Source organism: Aricia agestis, chromosome 5, assembly GCF_905147365.1.
Source record: "Aricia agestis chromosome 5, ilAriAges1.1, whole genome shotgun sequence".
In the NCBI taxonomy this organism is placed as follows: domain Eukaryota; kingdom Metazoa; phylum Arthropoda; class Insecta; order Lepidoptera; family Lycaenidae; genus Aricia; species Aricia agestis.
This window is the reverse complement of record NC_056410.1, coordinates 19,960,645-19,977,252: the sequence shown is the minus strand read 5'-3', so window position 1 is coordinate 19,977,252 and position 16,608 is coordinate 19,960,645. Positions and strand designations below refer to the sequence as shown.

The 16,608-nt window shown below is 35.6% G+C and overlaps 1 protein-coding gene across 1 annotated transcript in view; it reads right to left on the bottom strand.

Moving 5' to 3' along the window:
- The window catches only part of LOC121726840 (pre-mRNA-processing factor 17), a 37,052-nt gene that overhangs the window by 12,793 nt on the left and 7,651 nt on the right, over positions 1 to 16,608 (bottom strand). Inside the window, exons 9-10 of the mRNA XM_042114412.1 lie at positions 15,334 to 15,467; positions 14,542 to 14,763 (exon numbers count right to left, since the gene is read on the bottom strand). Of these exons, the coding sequence (XP_041970346.1) occupies positions 14,542 to 14,763; positions 15,334 to 15,467 (356 nt within the window). The remainder of the gene's footprint in view (positions 1 to 14,541; positions 14,764 to 15,333; positions 15,468 to 16,608) is intronic.

The window sequence follows — 16,608 nt, the reverse complement described above, 5'->3', positions numbered from 1 at the left end:
CCGCCGACGGAACAAAAAGTTTTCAATGTTCCCGGGTCTGGATGTGTATTAAATATGTGTATGATATAATAAAAATCTTAAATATATGTATAGTATAAAAGTATTAAATATATTTCCGTTGTCTGGTACCCGTAACACAAGTCCTTTAGGTACTTAGCACGGGGCCAGACTGACGTGGTGTGAAGCGTCCATAGATAGATATTACAGGTTCCCTAGAACCATTTTTTAAAATTCTATCTAGCTAATCAAGCTAATTTTTCGTGAGTAGCTTCATTTTGAAACGCATTTTGAATAGAGCAATTCATATTTTAGGACCATCAAATCGAAATATTAAATTATATTTATCTCTGTTAGCTACCACTTTCGCTGAGGAAATTGTTATTCGTTTTATCAAAATGAAGCTGCTTACGAAAAATTACCTTGATAGTAATAATAAAAATTGTTCTGGGAACCTTTACTATAATAATACTTTTGTATTAAAGAGATAATTTTAAATGAAAATTACATTAATTCCACTGTATTAACCTCTACCACTTTTTTGTTAGTAAGTACACGAAGTTATAAAAAGGGGCATAAAGCATTATACTTAAATTATTAAATAGTAATAATGCCACTTTTTATTAAGTATGAAGCACAAACAAACACGTAGTGATTAATTTACACAAGAAAATTGATGCACCACAATAAACGCGTCAGATCCTGTCACCGTTTTTAGGGTTTCGTAATCAACAAGGAACCCTTATATTTCGGTCCATCTGTCCGTCTGTCTGTTTCTCCGCGGTTTCGCTCAGAGAATAGCTACAAAGCCGAAATTCAGCATGAATGCACATTATAAACGATGTCGACAAAAACCATACTTCCATACTAATATTATAAATGCGAAAGTGTGTCTGTCTGCCTGTCTGTTACCTCTTCGCGCCCTAACCGCTGAACCAATTTTGCTGAAATTTGGCATGGAGATCCTTTGAGTCCCGGGTATGGACATAGGATACTTTTTATCCCAGAAAAATGTACCGTTGCCGCGCGATAAACGAATTTTGTTGCAACGGAGTTGCGGGCGTTATCTAGTGGTATATAAAATCTTTAAAAAATATATGGAACCTCCCCTTCCGCGGAGATAATTCTTTTTTTTTACGTCCACTCCACTGTGTAGTGTCGTTGGATAGGGTTTTTAAAACTATTACGAGTATTCCAAGATCATTTTCCGATTTAGGGATCCGTTTGTGAAATATGAAGTTTTAAAGTGGAAGAAATCGTTACTGTCCAGTGTCTCCCTCTTCTACCAGCTATTAGCTAAATGGTTGATTCTTAAAAATATGTGGGAAAATTCACGGGAGTAGGAAATATGCTAAATTTAAAAAGAAAATTATCACGGCTAAGAAGACTTCATAAGTTATTGAGTAAGTACAGAGTAATTTTTCATTCAAATTCCTTTGAATGTTAACTGAGATGATGTTTTTTTAGTAGTGTAAAACATGTTATAATTGTACATTCATTGACGATACAAAAATTATCAAAAACTGGCGGTACTACGGAACCCTCTATTGTGCGTGGCCGATATGCACTTGGCCGGCTCCCATTAGCTTTGTCCACACTGTGCTTTTTTTTGTTCATCAAAGGCATGCGTTATAGCGCAGTCAACATCGCACGTGAGGTATGACTACGACGCTATGACACTTTTCTTTCCAGCGCGGGTGGATTTTGACGCATTCAATTATTGAATATTATGCCAAACGAAAGTTGAATAAAACGATGATGACGAAAATTGAAGATGAAATTGCATAGTGTGGACATAGCTATAATTGATCATTTGTCACGCGCAAACGGCACGCGCCATTCACAAGCCCCGCCGCTTTTAGGGTTTTTTTTTTCTTGTCGCAACTCGTATGACATTCGCATCCGCATAAAAATCCGCATTGATTTTTTGCGGATGCGGATGTACAAACATATGCGGATGCTCCGCATTTGCGGATGCGGATGCGGATATCCGAAACATCGCTGTTTCAGATTTTATATTTTCTCATTTTAGCAATAGAATGGTAAAGTTACTCTTATGTACAGTAATTCACGTCTAGAAGCCATGAATATCTTGATGAAAATACCCTATTGGAGGACAAAACTATTATTTTTTCGTGTCGTATTTTTGGTCCCAATATAAAAATCTTTTATCACTAAAGCTAAAAAAGTACGAAAATATGTTTTAAAAATGAAATATATTTGAAATTAGCATAAATATAACAATTTTTATCATATTTTCATATAACTACAATTTCGCAACCTTTAGTTTGTTATTTGCTTCGTTTGTATAGGTAAAACAAAAAATTAAATTAACCCAGCATAAATTTTTTATTGAACAGTGTTATAAAAATTGACACAGATTTTTGTAGTAACGTTGATAATTTTCAAAAAACAGGGTTTCATTAGGCAAAATACTTGAAATACGTTTTAATATCAAAATAGGCAAGGCAAAAGGTTTTATTTGTGCACATACTATATTTGTAAATATATTACCATTATTTTCACATATAAAAATGTGAATTTTTAGACTATTTATGTAAATAAAAGTATTTATCCCACTTTTGTCCTATGAGTCATTGACAAGTCTATTTCAGTCAAGTTTTTTATAAATTTTAAATCAAATTTAAAAAAAATACACAAACAAACCATAATAATAATAAAAAAATTGAAAGAAAAATAATACTTGCAAGAAAAACCCACTTTCTTTAGAAATTTTATTCAAGCGGTCAATTGACCGCTGCGGTCTTTCTAGAAAGATTGTTATTTAAAACCTATAATTATTGAGCAATCATTAAAAACACGTTATCTCAATTTAAACTATCGAAAATTATTAAATGTCACGAGAGGAAAACGAATTTCACGCAACGGTAACGAAAATATCGCAAATTAAAAATGAAAATGCGGTCATTTGACCGCTCCGGTCTTTCTAGTGTTAAAGCTAGACGACCTATAATATATTATGTATATGGGCGTATAATAGGATGTTAGTTGTTATACCTGTGGGATTAGTGCCTCAAGTATTAGATACGTACGTGACACTTCAAATGTGTATAAAATAATAAAGCACTATCTAACTATAAGATATAAACTATTTTTAATGTTATTTTTATAAAGGTCTACACAAACGCTCCTTGTTTGACCTCTGTACGGTCATTTACATTGTCATGGTGATTATGCAAATATTTTGTTTGCTATACAATACAATACAGAGACCATAATAATATTATTGTGATAACTGATAATAGTAAGCGTCTATTCATACTACCGTATACTAGACTCTACAATATTATGTAAACTGATAAAGAATTGCGAACTCATCGTTATTTGAATAAATTTTGATTTAAGAATGAATTCAACTTTTTAGAATAATAAAAATAACTAAAATTCCTTGCGTATTTACTCGCAAATAACATGAAAAAATGTACATTTCTTCATAATTGGCCTCAAACCTTACGAACAAGAGGTTTTACACAACAGTTTGATGATAACATTATGCCTTATAGAAGAATAGAATATATATAATAATATATTCGTAATATTATTATTGTATTATTTTTGAAGACAGATATATTATTTTATATTCTAATGATGATGGCACTGGCATTTGGCAAAATATTTTCTTGTTTGTACCTACAATACGAGTACCTAATTATTTCGTTCATAGCTTCGGTACAAAGCGGTTTTTTTATGAAAGAAGGGGGCAAACGAGCATCGGGTCACCTGATGGAAAGCAACTTCCGTCGCCCATGGACACTCGCAGCATCAGAAGAGCTGCAGGTGCGTTGCCGGCCTTTTAAGAGGGAATAGGCTATTATGGGAGGGTAGGGATGGGAAGGGAAGGGAATAGGGGAGGATAGGGAAGGGAATTGGGCCTCCGGTAAACTCACTCACTCGGCGAAACACAGCGCAAGCGCTGTTTCACGCCGGTTTTCTGTAAGAACGTGGTATTTCTCCAGTCGAGCCGGCCAATTCGTGCCGAAGCATGGCTCTCCCACGTATGAACGTTTACTCTTTGATCGAATTTAGTCAGCTGTTCTGAGGTCATACTTTGACATTATCCACCTATTAAGGCATTTAAATGTGTATAAGTTTATAACCAAACTGCAGTATGCGCGTCAGGAATTTGCAATAAAACGTAATCGCAATTGATAAGAACAAGTTTCATTCGACGAGTTTCTCTAACTTTTTTCAGGGCTGAAAATAATCAGCCATAATAATGACAGTGAGCTTGCTCTCAATATAACTATGTGTATATTTTAACTCAACTTCATAGTTCATAGACAAAATATGATGAAAATATTATGTAAAGACGAAAGAAGTTATCGAAATGTATCGCGCGTTTTTTTTTTTTTTTTTTTTTATGGACGCTTCACACCACGTCAGTCTGGCCCCGTGCTAAGTACCTAAAGGACTTGTGTTACAGGTACCAGACAACGGAAATTGTTTGTTATTAACTTAAGTAATAGGTAGCATTATTTCCCTTTCATAAATCATAAGTTATAAAAAATCGGCCAAGTGCGAGTCGGACTCGCGCACGAAGGGTTCCGTACCATTATAGAGGAAAAATAGGCCAAAAATCGTGTTTTTGTATGGGAACCCCCTTAAAGTTTTATTTTATTTTAATATTATAATTAAATATTAAAGTACACATATAATAAAGGATTTTGTGAAAAATTCAACTACTTACCTGTTGCCATTATTGATATAGAGCAAAAAAGGCCGAAAAAATCTCGTTAAAGCGGCGACAAAAATATACAATTTGTCTAAATTTCAGAAGTCTAGATAAAGCGGTTTTTGAGTTACAGCCTAGAGACAGACAGACGGACGGACGGAGAGACGGACAGACATCGAAGTCTTAGTAATAGGGTCCCGTTTTCACCCCTTGGGTACGGAGCCCTAAAAACGAATAGACTACTTATACAATAAATATAAACAATAAATATAACCTATGAATAACTTTAATCCAGATTAGTGCTAGTGGGCCATAGAAGCCTACTGATTATGAGGATTATAACATGCGAACAACTTTATAAAGAAATAATTCTCATAATATAGTATTTGTTAATCAGAGTAGTATAAAGTCCAAGTTGGTACTACTAATATATATTCTGTGGTCCAAGTAGCATCATCAAGGCCTTTTCGCTTCCAGGCATAAATTTGATGACGATAAAAATTAAAATGTAACTGGTGCAAAATGTAACTGGTGCAAAATGTAACTGGTGCAAAAAAGAAGTATAATTCTGCATTGTCAAAAAAGTGATAATAACTTAACCAAGTCTGAGTCAGGAGTCAAGGCTTAAAGAGGTTTCCGTATATAGTTTATGCTATAACTTATATAGTATTATAATAAATTATTAGTGTAACGGGTAAACTACTAATTTGAGAAATATTTTAGTTACGTGAAGTGCCACCTTGCGGCAAATACGTAAACATGCTCTTTTTATGAGTTTTATTCCAATACTCAAAAAAAAATGTCGTTCCTTGTTATGACTGTACTTAAGAGGGCGACAGACCCCAAAAATCAAACATCGTCCTTCTCTCTTCACACTCACGCCCATCTTTCATATGCCAGGTGAAAAAGAACGACGCGGATTCATCGCCAAATTAGTTTTTTCTCATTAACTCGATAAATATACAACACTAGATGTTCCGTGCGGCTTCGCCCGCGTAAATTAGGAATTTTACGGAAACCGTACATTTTGCCATAAAAATAGCTCTTATGTCCCTACTCCCTTCACTTGGTTTACTCTATATCTGTGCCAAATATTGCCATAAAAATTGCTCCAGTAGTTCGTAATTTCTAATACTTCCCCCTTTTTCCCCACATTTTCCTGAGTTTCTTCGGTCGTATTAGTCTTAGCGTGATAATATATAGCCTATAGTCTTACTCGATAAATATGAGCTATCTAACACTGAAATAAGTTTTTAAATCGGACCTGTAGTTCCTGAGATTAACGCGTTCAAACAAACATACTCTTCAGGTTTATAATATTAGGTAGGTATTGATTTTTTTTAATTATCGCTTGACAAACTCGAGTCTCGATCTAAAAGACTATAAAACGTACCAATAACAGAGTCATTATAGGCTCATAAGTCGATGAGACGATGTATGGTATAAAATGGTAGAATGATGATGATGATGATGAATGTAATTTGCATAGTAGCATATGCTTTCCGTTCTTAAAACAACGCCGAAACTCCCAAACTTGTATCTATAAAGAATCGGGAGTTCTCTCAGCACCTTCCGAACCACGGTATACCAGGTATACCTCGGTGCAAAATCTTACTTGTTGGTAGCATATTATGCTTAGAATACTTCTCACGAAACCGAAGTCATCACATTTTTCCATATAAATTTTTAAGAGTTCCCTCGATTACTTATGCATCCTTCATCAGATCACCACTTTTGTGAATATAATACCAAATTGGAATGATACCCTATATACCAAAAGAAAAATTTTGAAAATTAGTTAACAAACGGCGGAGTAATCGTTGAACATAAGAAAACGAACATAACACCTCCCTCATTTTGAAAGTCGGTTAAAATATTAGCCTATGTGTTATTCTGATGTATAAGCTATATTATTGTAAAGTTTCATTAAAATTCGTTCAGTAGTTTTTGCGTGAAAGAGTAACAAACATCCATACATCCACACATCCATACATCCAAACAAACTTTCGCCTTTATAATATTATGTAGGATTTTAAAATCCGCTAGGTCGATCTCTCAATGATATAATTTTATACACTGTATTAAAATATTAACTTAGTTCAATGCACAGTTATGGCAATAAATGAAAAATTCGTGAAAATTAGATGCATCTTTGTGATTTTTTTCTATAGAGAAAATTTTAAGAGCGATCCACACCGCCGTTTTTCCATACAAACGCTGTCCGCTGTTTCCTCCCTGGATAATACCGGTAGAGTTATAATTTTTTTTTCTGAATCTTATGCTCACTCCCAGACTCACTCTTATGCTTTTCATTGACGAATCAAAGCAAAACTTAATCCTTCGATCGTGGATTCTTGGAAATCTATTGTTATTCTATTGTGTCTCGCTCACCGGTGAGCTTATGGGGCTTGATGGGTTAATATGCTTTTCATTGACGGAACTGCTGTTTAGAAGACTTCCGAGAACCTGATCATCTTTATATTCTACGGACGTACGTATTATTTTTGGAGTGTTGATCGGCCATTTTCATTAAATGGACGCGCTGTCAATTGAATTCGTGATTTTCCAGTCCCTAGTTACAAGTGTGTACTGTGTATAGTACACTACATACAAAAACAAAACAGACGGATAAAAACGTAAATAGAAGCGTAGACGTATATATAATTACTTATTATAATTACATAGGTTTATGTCAAATACGTAATAGAAATGTTTACAGAAGTGAGAAGCGTAGAGCTTGACTATAGAACATTTTACTAGAAAGTTCCTCTGTTTGCACTCCTATTTGTAAAACCGTGGAGCAAAGACCTGCCCAAATAAATAATGTATTAAGAATACCAATATTCTCTACTTTACACAAGGTTTTCCGCTATACAGACTTTGAGGAAATACAGGGTTTTACCGACATTGTCGGGATTGGCAACGTCAGACATCTTCGATAAAATTATTAGTTATTACTTATTACTAATGCTAAAGTGAGTGTCTATCTGTCCTGTTCCCACTTACAGGGCTGAAGAGATCATTCATCTACAATCCACTAATACTTAATTATTAATACGAAAGTGCGTCTGTCTATCGCTCTGATACCTCTTCACACATTAACTGCGCGAGTCGATAATGATGAAATATGGTATTTAAAATATGTATTAAATATACTTTAAGTTTTATTTAAAAAGTAGACACGTTGCTCCAAACAATCGTGGAGGATTTTATTCTATTTTTCCGCGATCTTATTACCATTAACCATTTTCCGGAGCTGAATACAAAACATTTTTTTAATTCAGCTATTTCCATTTACTTACAAATAAATGAAATAGATATTTTAACTCGATCAATAGTTTACTGATAACTAATTATGACTCAAAGTTGAATTGAGATAAAAATTGGATAATATCAGATTACTATGAAGTATTACGATATGTTAAGATAGACGTGGTAATCTCCGAAAAATTAAGTATCAGTCATATTAGTCTAACAACCAGAAGATAACAATTAAATTGGTATGAATGTGTGAAAGTTGGTACTAAGCTAATTAAAGTTTGGTATTATAAAAATCTGTTTATAATGTATTAAGAATACCAATATTCTCATTTTACAACTCATTTTTATATAATTTATAGATTGGATGCTACGGTGCATACATACATATTAGGTACATAAACATAGATGAGACTATAAAAAACATTAGCCGTCTTTTCCTATTGGCAGTAATGATTTTTCAAAATGTTCACCCCTAAAGGTCAAAATATAACCAACGGACAATAACAAGCTTATTTAATTGATAATTTTTGTTATTTCCTGATCATATACCCCGGGCACAGACCTAAAATAATAAAACATTACCTACACCGCCGAGAATGTGGACACTGGACAGATAATTTGGAATATTCAGAATTGTTGAGAGGTGATAAATGTCGGTATACTTCAGGAGATACTGATGTAAGTTAAAGGTTAATAAGTGTAATAGACTTGTGCAAAAACCCTTAATTTATGTACAGTAGACTCAACCACAGATTACTAAATGAACCTCAACGACGAACATCATCTATCTTAAGAACCCTCTCGACGCCCATGGTGGATAATATAGCCACCGTAAATGCGAAAATATAGTAGGACACAACTCAATCATGATAGACGAATGTTATGCCCAATTTACACGTCCGTAATCGCCTGTATTGTTCCATCATAAATCTACGAGATGCTTCATCATGTTTTTGTTGTGTGGTTCAAATCATGAAGCAAGTTAGAAAATTTCAAATGAAATGACAAAAATAAAAAATTGTATGAAGATGCTGTTGATAAAAAGTGGCCAAACACAGCAAAGGATAGAGACGTGTGGGAGGAAAGAGGGGAGGCCTTTGCCCAGCAGTGGGACACAAACGGCTAATTAGAATAGAATAGAATGAAAACCTTCCAGTTTCGTGTTTCGATTAAAATATCAGAACAAAATATGATTATGATTGCTACGGCGACTCTACATTAGTGCTAAATTATTTTACAGTTTCTATCAACATTCCTTTTGCGTTTTGCAGTATTTTTTTCAATATTTTATGTTAATTTTGAACTACGCGTTGACATCGAATCACGTGCTCTGATCATGACACTGATTTGTTTTTCAAACTACTTCGATACTGTCAATATTTACAGGAATATGCTGGCTCACACTGACTCGCAAAAATTAAAAACAAAGACAGGAAAACGCAATCTAATCTTCATTTTCGTCTCGTTTATCCTCTAATATTGAATATTGTAAGATCTTAGAATTCTAACAACTTTAACAAATCATGCTAATATAAGAAAGGCGAAAGATTGTGAGTGTATGTTTGTTTCTTTATGCAAATATTTCTTGAAGGGATTTTTATCATAATTGGCAAGTCATAAAATAGGTTAATACCTATTTTTTAATAAGTTACCTGGTAACCCAAGAAAATTGAACCCTTCAAAAGAATTTCCGATTTTAGTAATGTGTAGTTGAGCCTTAAGCTTTGGAATTTTTGCGAGTGTCTCTACCATTAGACCTCTAGATACCGTCGAAGCTCGAAGGTAATGCACAAATCTCGAGGCCAAACATAGGTTATTAATATGTTTGGCCTCGAGGATGGCTTGTTTTAAGTTAAGATTATATTGTGATTGTAATGAACTGTAGGTATAGTGTAAAATACGTAGAAGTGTTTTATTGCATTGTAAATTTTATACTTTATTCGTTATTTGTCGTTATTGCAGTGTTATGTTTTAATACCTCGATCGTGGTATTCGCAGACGCAATATATTTTCAATTGTTATGCGGCAGCCGGGTACCGCATGGGGTTTGATGCAGGGTTAAATGTATTGTAACTTTTTTTTTCATCTTTGTGTTGGTATTTGGTACCTACCACTAGGATCGTGATTCACTGAGAGTCTACGTGAAACAGTTCATTGGTCCAGTGAACGTTTCATTGGTCCAGTTAACTAGCCCAAGACTAGCCTTTAATGGCAATAAAAGTTAAGCTTTCAACGAGCAAAGTATGGTTCGGCAGCAAACGCTAAAGCTATCAAAATCCGAGGCTGTAAAGAGAAAGTCTCACAGACTGACCTACAAACAATATTGTTTATATTAAAGGTCGCATTATGTCATAAGCCGTGGAATTTTAAACGTCGATCACATAATTCCGATTTGCAAGGTATTGACACCTGCAGGCTTAGCATAACAACATTAGGAACGGGAAAGAATCGACATACTGACAGATTTTACAGATAAAATGGCGGATTTTGTTACGCGGCACCTTTGTTAATCTGCCATTTTGTCTATTCTTCCATAGAAAGAAACCGCTTCTATGGTGACCATGCTAAGCCTACTGGCTACTGCTCTTAAATTAAGATGTTCTCAAAACAAATGCTGGGGAATAACTCTAAGACTACGAAAAACTATGATCCATACTGACGGGAGAATGTTCGTGTAATGCTAAGTACTCACATACGGTTTTGCTCGATAGTTTTACTCCAAATCGAAGTAAATGACATAATTGACATATTTAATTCTATCGAGCCGGCTCGAAGCGAGCCTTCGAGCTGTCAGTTTTGCGGTCCACACGGTGGTTATTGCTAGATTTGGAGTAAAACTATCGAGCAAAACCGTATGTGAGTACCCAGGGGTTCCCGATCTTTTTCAGCCTGCGGTGCAGTTACACGTCACAATATGTTGTCACGGCGCGACGCCCTACTCCACCTAGCTATTACAAAAATATACGCAAATAAATACCTTTAATGATTATATAGTTAGGTTAAGCAAGTCAATAGTAATACAAAATATTTAATCGTCTACCTGATTAACATAATTGATATCATAATTTTATTTTATATTATTTGTGGTTTTGGGAAATGATGGAGGATCTGTTCACGGCGCCCCTCTTGCCTTTCCACGGCGCACACTTTGGGAACCCCTGGTGTAACCGTTTGACTGATTTTTTATTATTATTATTTACTTTCCGGTCATCATTCTGGCGTCAGTCTAAAACTTATGGACTGAACTGATGCCAGTCTGACCGTGTTACCGTCCTCATACTTAGATATTTAAATACAAAATATTAAACCAGAACTTAAAAGGTCGTCCCAACTCCCAAGCCCATTCGACTATATTATTATTAAAGTTTATACTTCAATAAATATTGATATTATGACAAAAAAAGTTCATGACTAAGCTCGGAGGATTTACTCTTGATTTTCCGGATGTGCAATGAAATTATTATAAACTAGATGTTTCGCGCGGCTTCGCCCGCGTAATTTGGGAATGTCACGAAAACCGTTCATTTTTTGGGAAAAAAAGAAATCTATGTCCTTTTACGTGTTCTATTCTTCATGTGTGCCAAATAACATAAAAATTGCTCCAGTAGTTTCTTAAGATAATAAGCAATTTTAAATAGCTTTCTCCGTTTTTTCCACATTTTCCTTTATTTCTTCGCTCCTATTAGTCTTAGCGTGATAAAATATAGCCTATAGCCTTTCTCAACAAATGGGCTATCTAACACTGAAATATTTTTTCAAATCGGACCAGTAGTTCCGGAGTTAGCGCGTTCAAACAAACTATTCCGCTTTATAATATTAGTATAGATTATTTGCTGTCGTTTAGATAGAACTTATGACTACCTAGTACATATTTTCTAACTGTTTTATCTCCAATTAAAATTTTTTCCCCTTTCACCCCTTATCAAAATTCGGCACATAAGAAGATTGTTTACACGAAACTTATCACCGGTGTATTTAAAAAATCTTCTGATTCGCCGACCTAAAAGTCAAAGATACGGCTGTTTATAAGCTTTGAAAAAACAAATTAAATATTATTATCAGCAAAATTCGCACGTCACTGATATTAAGTAGGTAACAAGATAATGAAAGCTGCTTTGAAAAGCTACAGAATTCTTTTGACGATAGATGAAATCTAAAAGATCCTAGTAAAATATAAGCTATCTCTTATTAAAGCTAACCGTAACCTTGAAAATCCTATTGATGTTTAACAAAAGCCAGATAATTCTAAAGTTCACGTTAAACGAAAGCTAAATAATTATTTAAATGTTAAACAACGCTAGAACATTGTAACGACGTTAAACGAAAGCTGGAAAATTATTGATGTCAAACGGAAGCTTTAAAATTTAATATTGTTGGGCAGGGGTCCTACAGTTTACAATATAGAAAAAACCACCACTAATAATGATTTTGTTTTATGACATTATCATGATGATTATGTTATAAAACAAAAACAACATCCATATTCCATAGTCTGCCAAAGTACATGAAGCATGGCGTTTTCCATAGCGTATTCCGCCGCCTATTTCATTCAAGTTTCCGGAAAGTTTCTTCTATGTTTCTGATTATTTATTAAGTACCTCAACCTTTAGCTGGTTCTGACTAATCTATCTAGTGTTTGCTCTTCCATAACTCATAAATCTTTATATTCATGTCATTGATTTGAATCAACACGTAAGCTGGAATGATAATTGTTAAAAAAGTACTAGCGGAATCCTAATATCTATGTATCTATTTACGACCTTTGTGGCTCAGTGGTGAGCGCGTTGGTAGCTCAAGCCGGGGGTGGCGGGTTCGAATCCCGCCGACGGAACAAAAAAGTTTATAATGTTCCCGGGTCTGGATGTGTATTAAATATGTGTATGATATAATAAAAATCTTAAATATATGTATAGTATAAAAGTATTAAATATGTTTCCGTTGTCTGGTACCTGTAACACAAGTCCTTTAGGTACTTAGCACAGGGCCAGACTGACGTGGTGTGAAGCGTCCATAGATATTATTATATTATGTAGAATCAGATGAATTAATTGCTAAACTGATAGCAAATTAAGCTTAGCATGGTCACGGTAGAAATGCGAAAGAATAGGAACGCTGACAGTTTTTGTGGACAAACTGACAGATTTCCTTTGTTAATCCATCACATTGTCTACTTTACCGTAAGAATAAAACTGTGTATGGTGACCATGCTAAGCGTGCAGGTAAGTAGTATATCCGCTAGACTTGACATAACCCGACCAAATCACACACATCTACCTATAAATCAACCATGATAACTGATAAGAAATCATCACAAAAAAGCGGCATTTAACAGATGTACGTTATCAGAATCACGCTTATTAAATAAGTGACAATCGTTTAAAAAGAAAACGCCGCAAAGCGCGGGCCAAAGGTGGCGATAATGCATTTGTTTAACTAAAGCCAGTCACGTGTAACCTATCGGCTAAAATGTAATCTGGCACTAGGGTTGCCAGATAAATGCAATAGCCAGACAAACCAACCAGCTTAGCCTATTGGTGACTTACTGCCACAATAACTGTTTATTACTTAACTATAATTAAATGAAAATTTTGACATTAGCCCCATATAGGTACAACATGACTGGTGAGACATGCAGTTCAATACTTAAGGTTCACTCTATTCTCGATTCTCATTAACATTATGTAAGTAATAAAATTAGGTATTTAATTTTTGCCCGAATTTCCCGTTAGATAAATTAGTCATGGACACTAAGTAAATTACGCGGTTAGGCAAGCAGGCATACTATGCGACCGGCGCGGCAGTGTGCGCCATCAAAGAAACACCGCGCCGCTACTCAGTGATCAATTATTGATATTATTTCTTTATATATTTTTTTTTCATCTAATATAATAGCCGAATATCACATCCTCGAGTATTGAACATGTCTCACCAGTCATGCACTATTATTATCTATCATATTCTTCATTTAAGCGTTTACGAGTTTACTCATCATTAAAATATTATGTCTCTGACTGCGGCAGTTAGCATCTTAGCTCTCAGTCTATCAATAGATTTGGACTTTGGTATCGCGAGTAATTAGTAAAATTTTCATATAAGTAGTAATCATAGATGCAAAGCTCAACAAAAACCGGACCGCTTTAATTTTCGTCGGACACGAAAACCGGACATAGTCTGATGTCTGACTTTATCCGGCATCTGACTATGTTCGTCCTCGCAGCCCTATCAAAAACTTTGTAGTTTAACAACTTACACGCGCCATATAAAATCTATAATGAGTTATTAGTTACTTATTAATTATTAAATATGATGTATTAAGAATACATAGTAATAACTACACGCGCGATATAAAACAGACATCATTTATGTAAACGATGATATAGTCCCAATAAAACAATGTAATGGCATTTGATAATCTTGGTTTTTTCTATGGTAATTGAAAAAATGAACACATACACACCCTAAAGTATTATCACTTAGTTTTGTTACAACCTGTTTTTTTACTTCTTTTCCACAGGTAATGTAGGAGAACTAAAAGAATCTAGAAACATTAGGTAAGTACAACAATCTAGACAATAAATATCAAAACCTACCTCATATCCGGCGAGAAGTCAACCGAACACGCATAACCCGCAACCATGTGTCCAGTGAAACTCTTCTTGCGGTTGAGTTTGAACCGGTTGAGCGCTGAGAAGACCACGACGCGGTTGTCCATGGACTGGCAGGCCAGCCACTTGCCGTTCGGCGCCGCGGTCACGGCGGGCAGGGAGTGCATTCCCGGGTCCGCTATATACTTCATGTCGACCGGTATGTCCCTGTATGGAAAGGTACCATGAATCCATACTAATATTATAAATGCGAAAGTTTGTCTACCTGTCTGTTACCTCTTCACACCCAAACTACTGAACCGATTTTGCTGGGTATGTAGATATATAAGTATACTGGGAAAAGACATAAGATACTTTTTTATCTCGGAAAAATGTACGGTCCCCGCGCGATAAACGAATTTTGGCGCAAAGGAGTTGCGGGCGTCATCTAGTCTTATATATTTTACAATGTACTATTTGACAAGCAAGGCTGCGCTTGCGTCAACGTGGCACATCTTTACTAAAAAGACCAATTGGGAAACACTTAACAATACAACAATAAAAATGTTTTCTTTATTCCAAGGGTTGTTTCAAGATGTTTTGTAGCCGTTAAACAAATTTTTGACCTCTATTTTTTACCCCCTTAAGGTGTGGTAACATTTTTTAAAACTTTGAATTACGTTGCACATTACGTGCACGTACTAACATACATGCACGCTAACACGTACGCACTTGTACACGCCATCGTGCATCTGTTTCTCTTACACCCTATTTAGCACATATCTCAGTGTCACTCACCACTCCCACACGCGCAGGCTCTTGTCGTCGGAGGTGGTGACGAAGCGGCGGTTGTCGTCGACGAAGGTGATGGTGTTGACGGCGCCCAGGTGCCGGTCGTATTCCTGGACTATCTCGCCGCTTCTGGTGTCCCACTGTGGGTACAAAAAAAAGTATAGGACTTAGTTAACAGCACTGATAGACAGCAACCATTCCCTATTGGTCAGAAGCGCATCATTAGTATCGATCGATGTTTGGTATTTTCATTGCCGCTTGATCTTTAAAAAAAATGAAATGTCAAAATTTAGACAAATTAACTTTTTTTTATTTCAAGTGTTGAGATTTAAAACACACCAGCTACTTGTTACACCAGCAGGGCCAGTGCCGTAAATAGCCTTTTTTGCGCCCTGTGCGAGCTTCCATAACTGCGCCCTTGGTTTTTTAGGGTTCCGTACCCAAAGGGTAAAAACGAACCCAAAGGGACCCTATTACTAAGACTTCGTTGTCTGTCCGTTTGTCTTTCTCCAGGCGGTATCTCAAGAAACCTAATTTTGCTCTGTATTGGTACAGAATGCACTTGGCTGATTTTTTATATATATTATAGGTACCCAGAGCAATGCTATTTATTATTTAGGCTTCTTTTGTCTGACCATTCCTGCGCCCCTCAGACTCTACGCCCTGTGCCTGGGCACCGGTGGCACCGCCCTATTTACGCCACTGAGCAGGGCAATTTAATACTCGAATTTGGAAACTTTGCCATGCTGATATTGGTCAATGCAGGCGCGGCGAGCGTTAATTGGATGTCGCGTTATGAAGTTTCCGAATCTGAATCGAATTGTGCATTGTGAATCCCGGACTTGGACTGCATCGGAACCTTATCTATACTAATATTATAAATGCGAAAGTATCTCTGTCTGTCTGTCTGTCTGTCTGTCTGTCTGTCTCGCTTTCACGCCAAAACTACTGAACCGATTGCAATGAAATTTTGTACACAGTTATTCTAGAGTCTGAGAAAGGACATAGGCTACATTTTGATGTGGGAAAATATCTTATTTCCATGAAAATATCGATGAAAATTACTTCGCATTGCGCGTGGCCAGCGCTCATCCCGGGGGTCCTGGGTTCGAGTCCCGCAGGCGGAACAAAAAGTTTTCAATGTTCCTGGGTCTTGGATGTGTATTAAAATAATATTTCAAAAATCTTAAATATATTTTATGTATAATATTATAAAAAATCCAGAAATATATCGACGCGATGCAATGAACATTTTAGTTCTAATACGATTCAACAGATGGC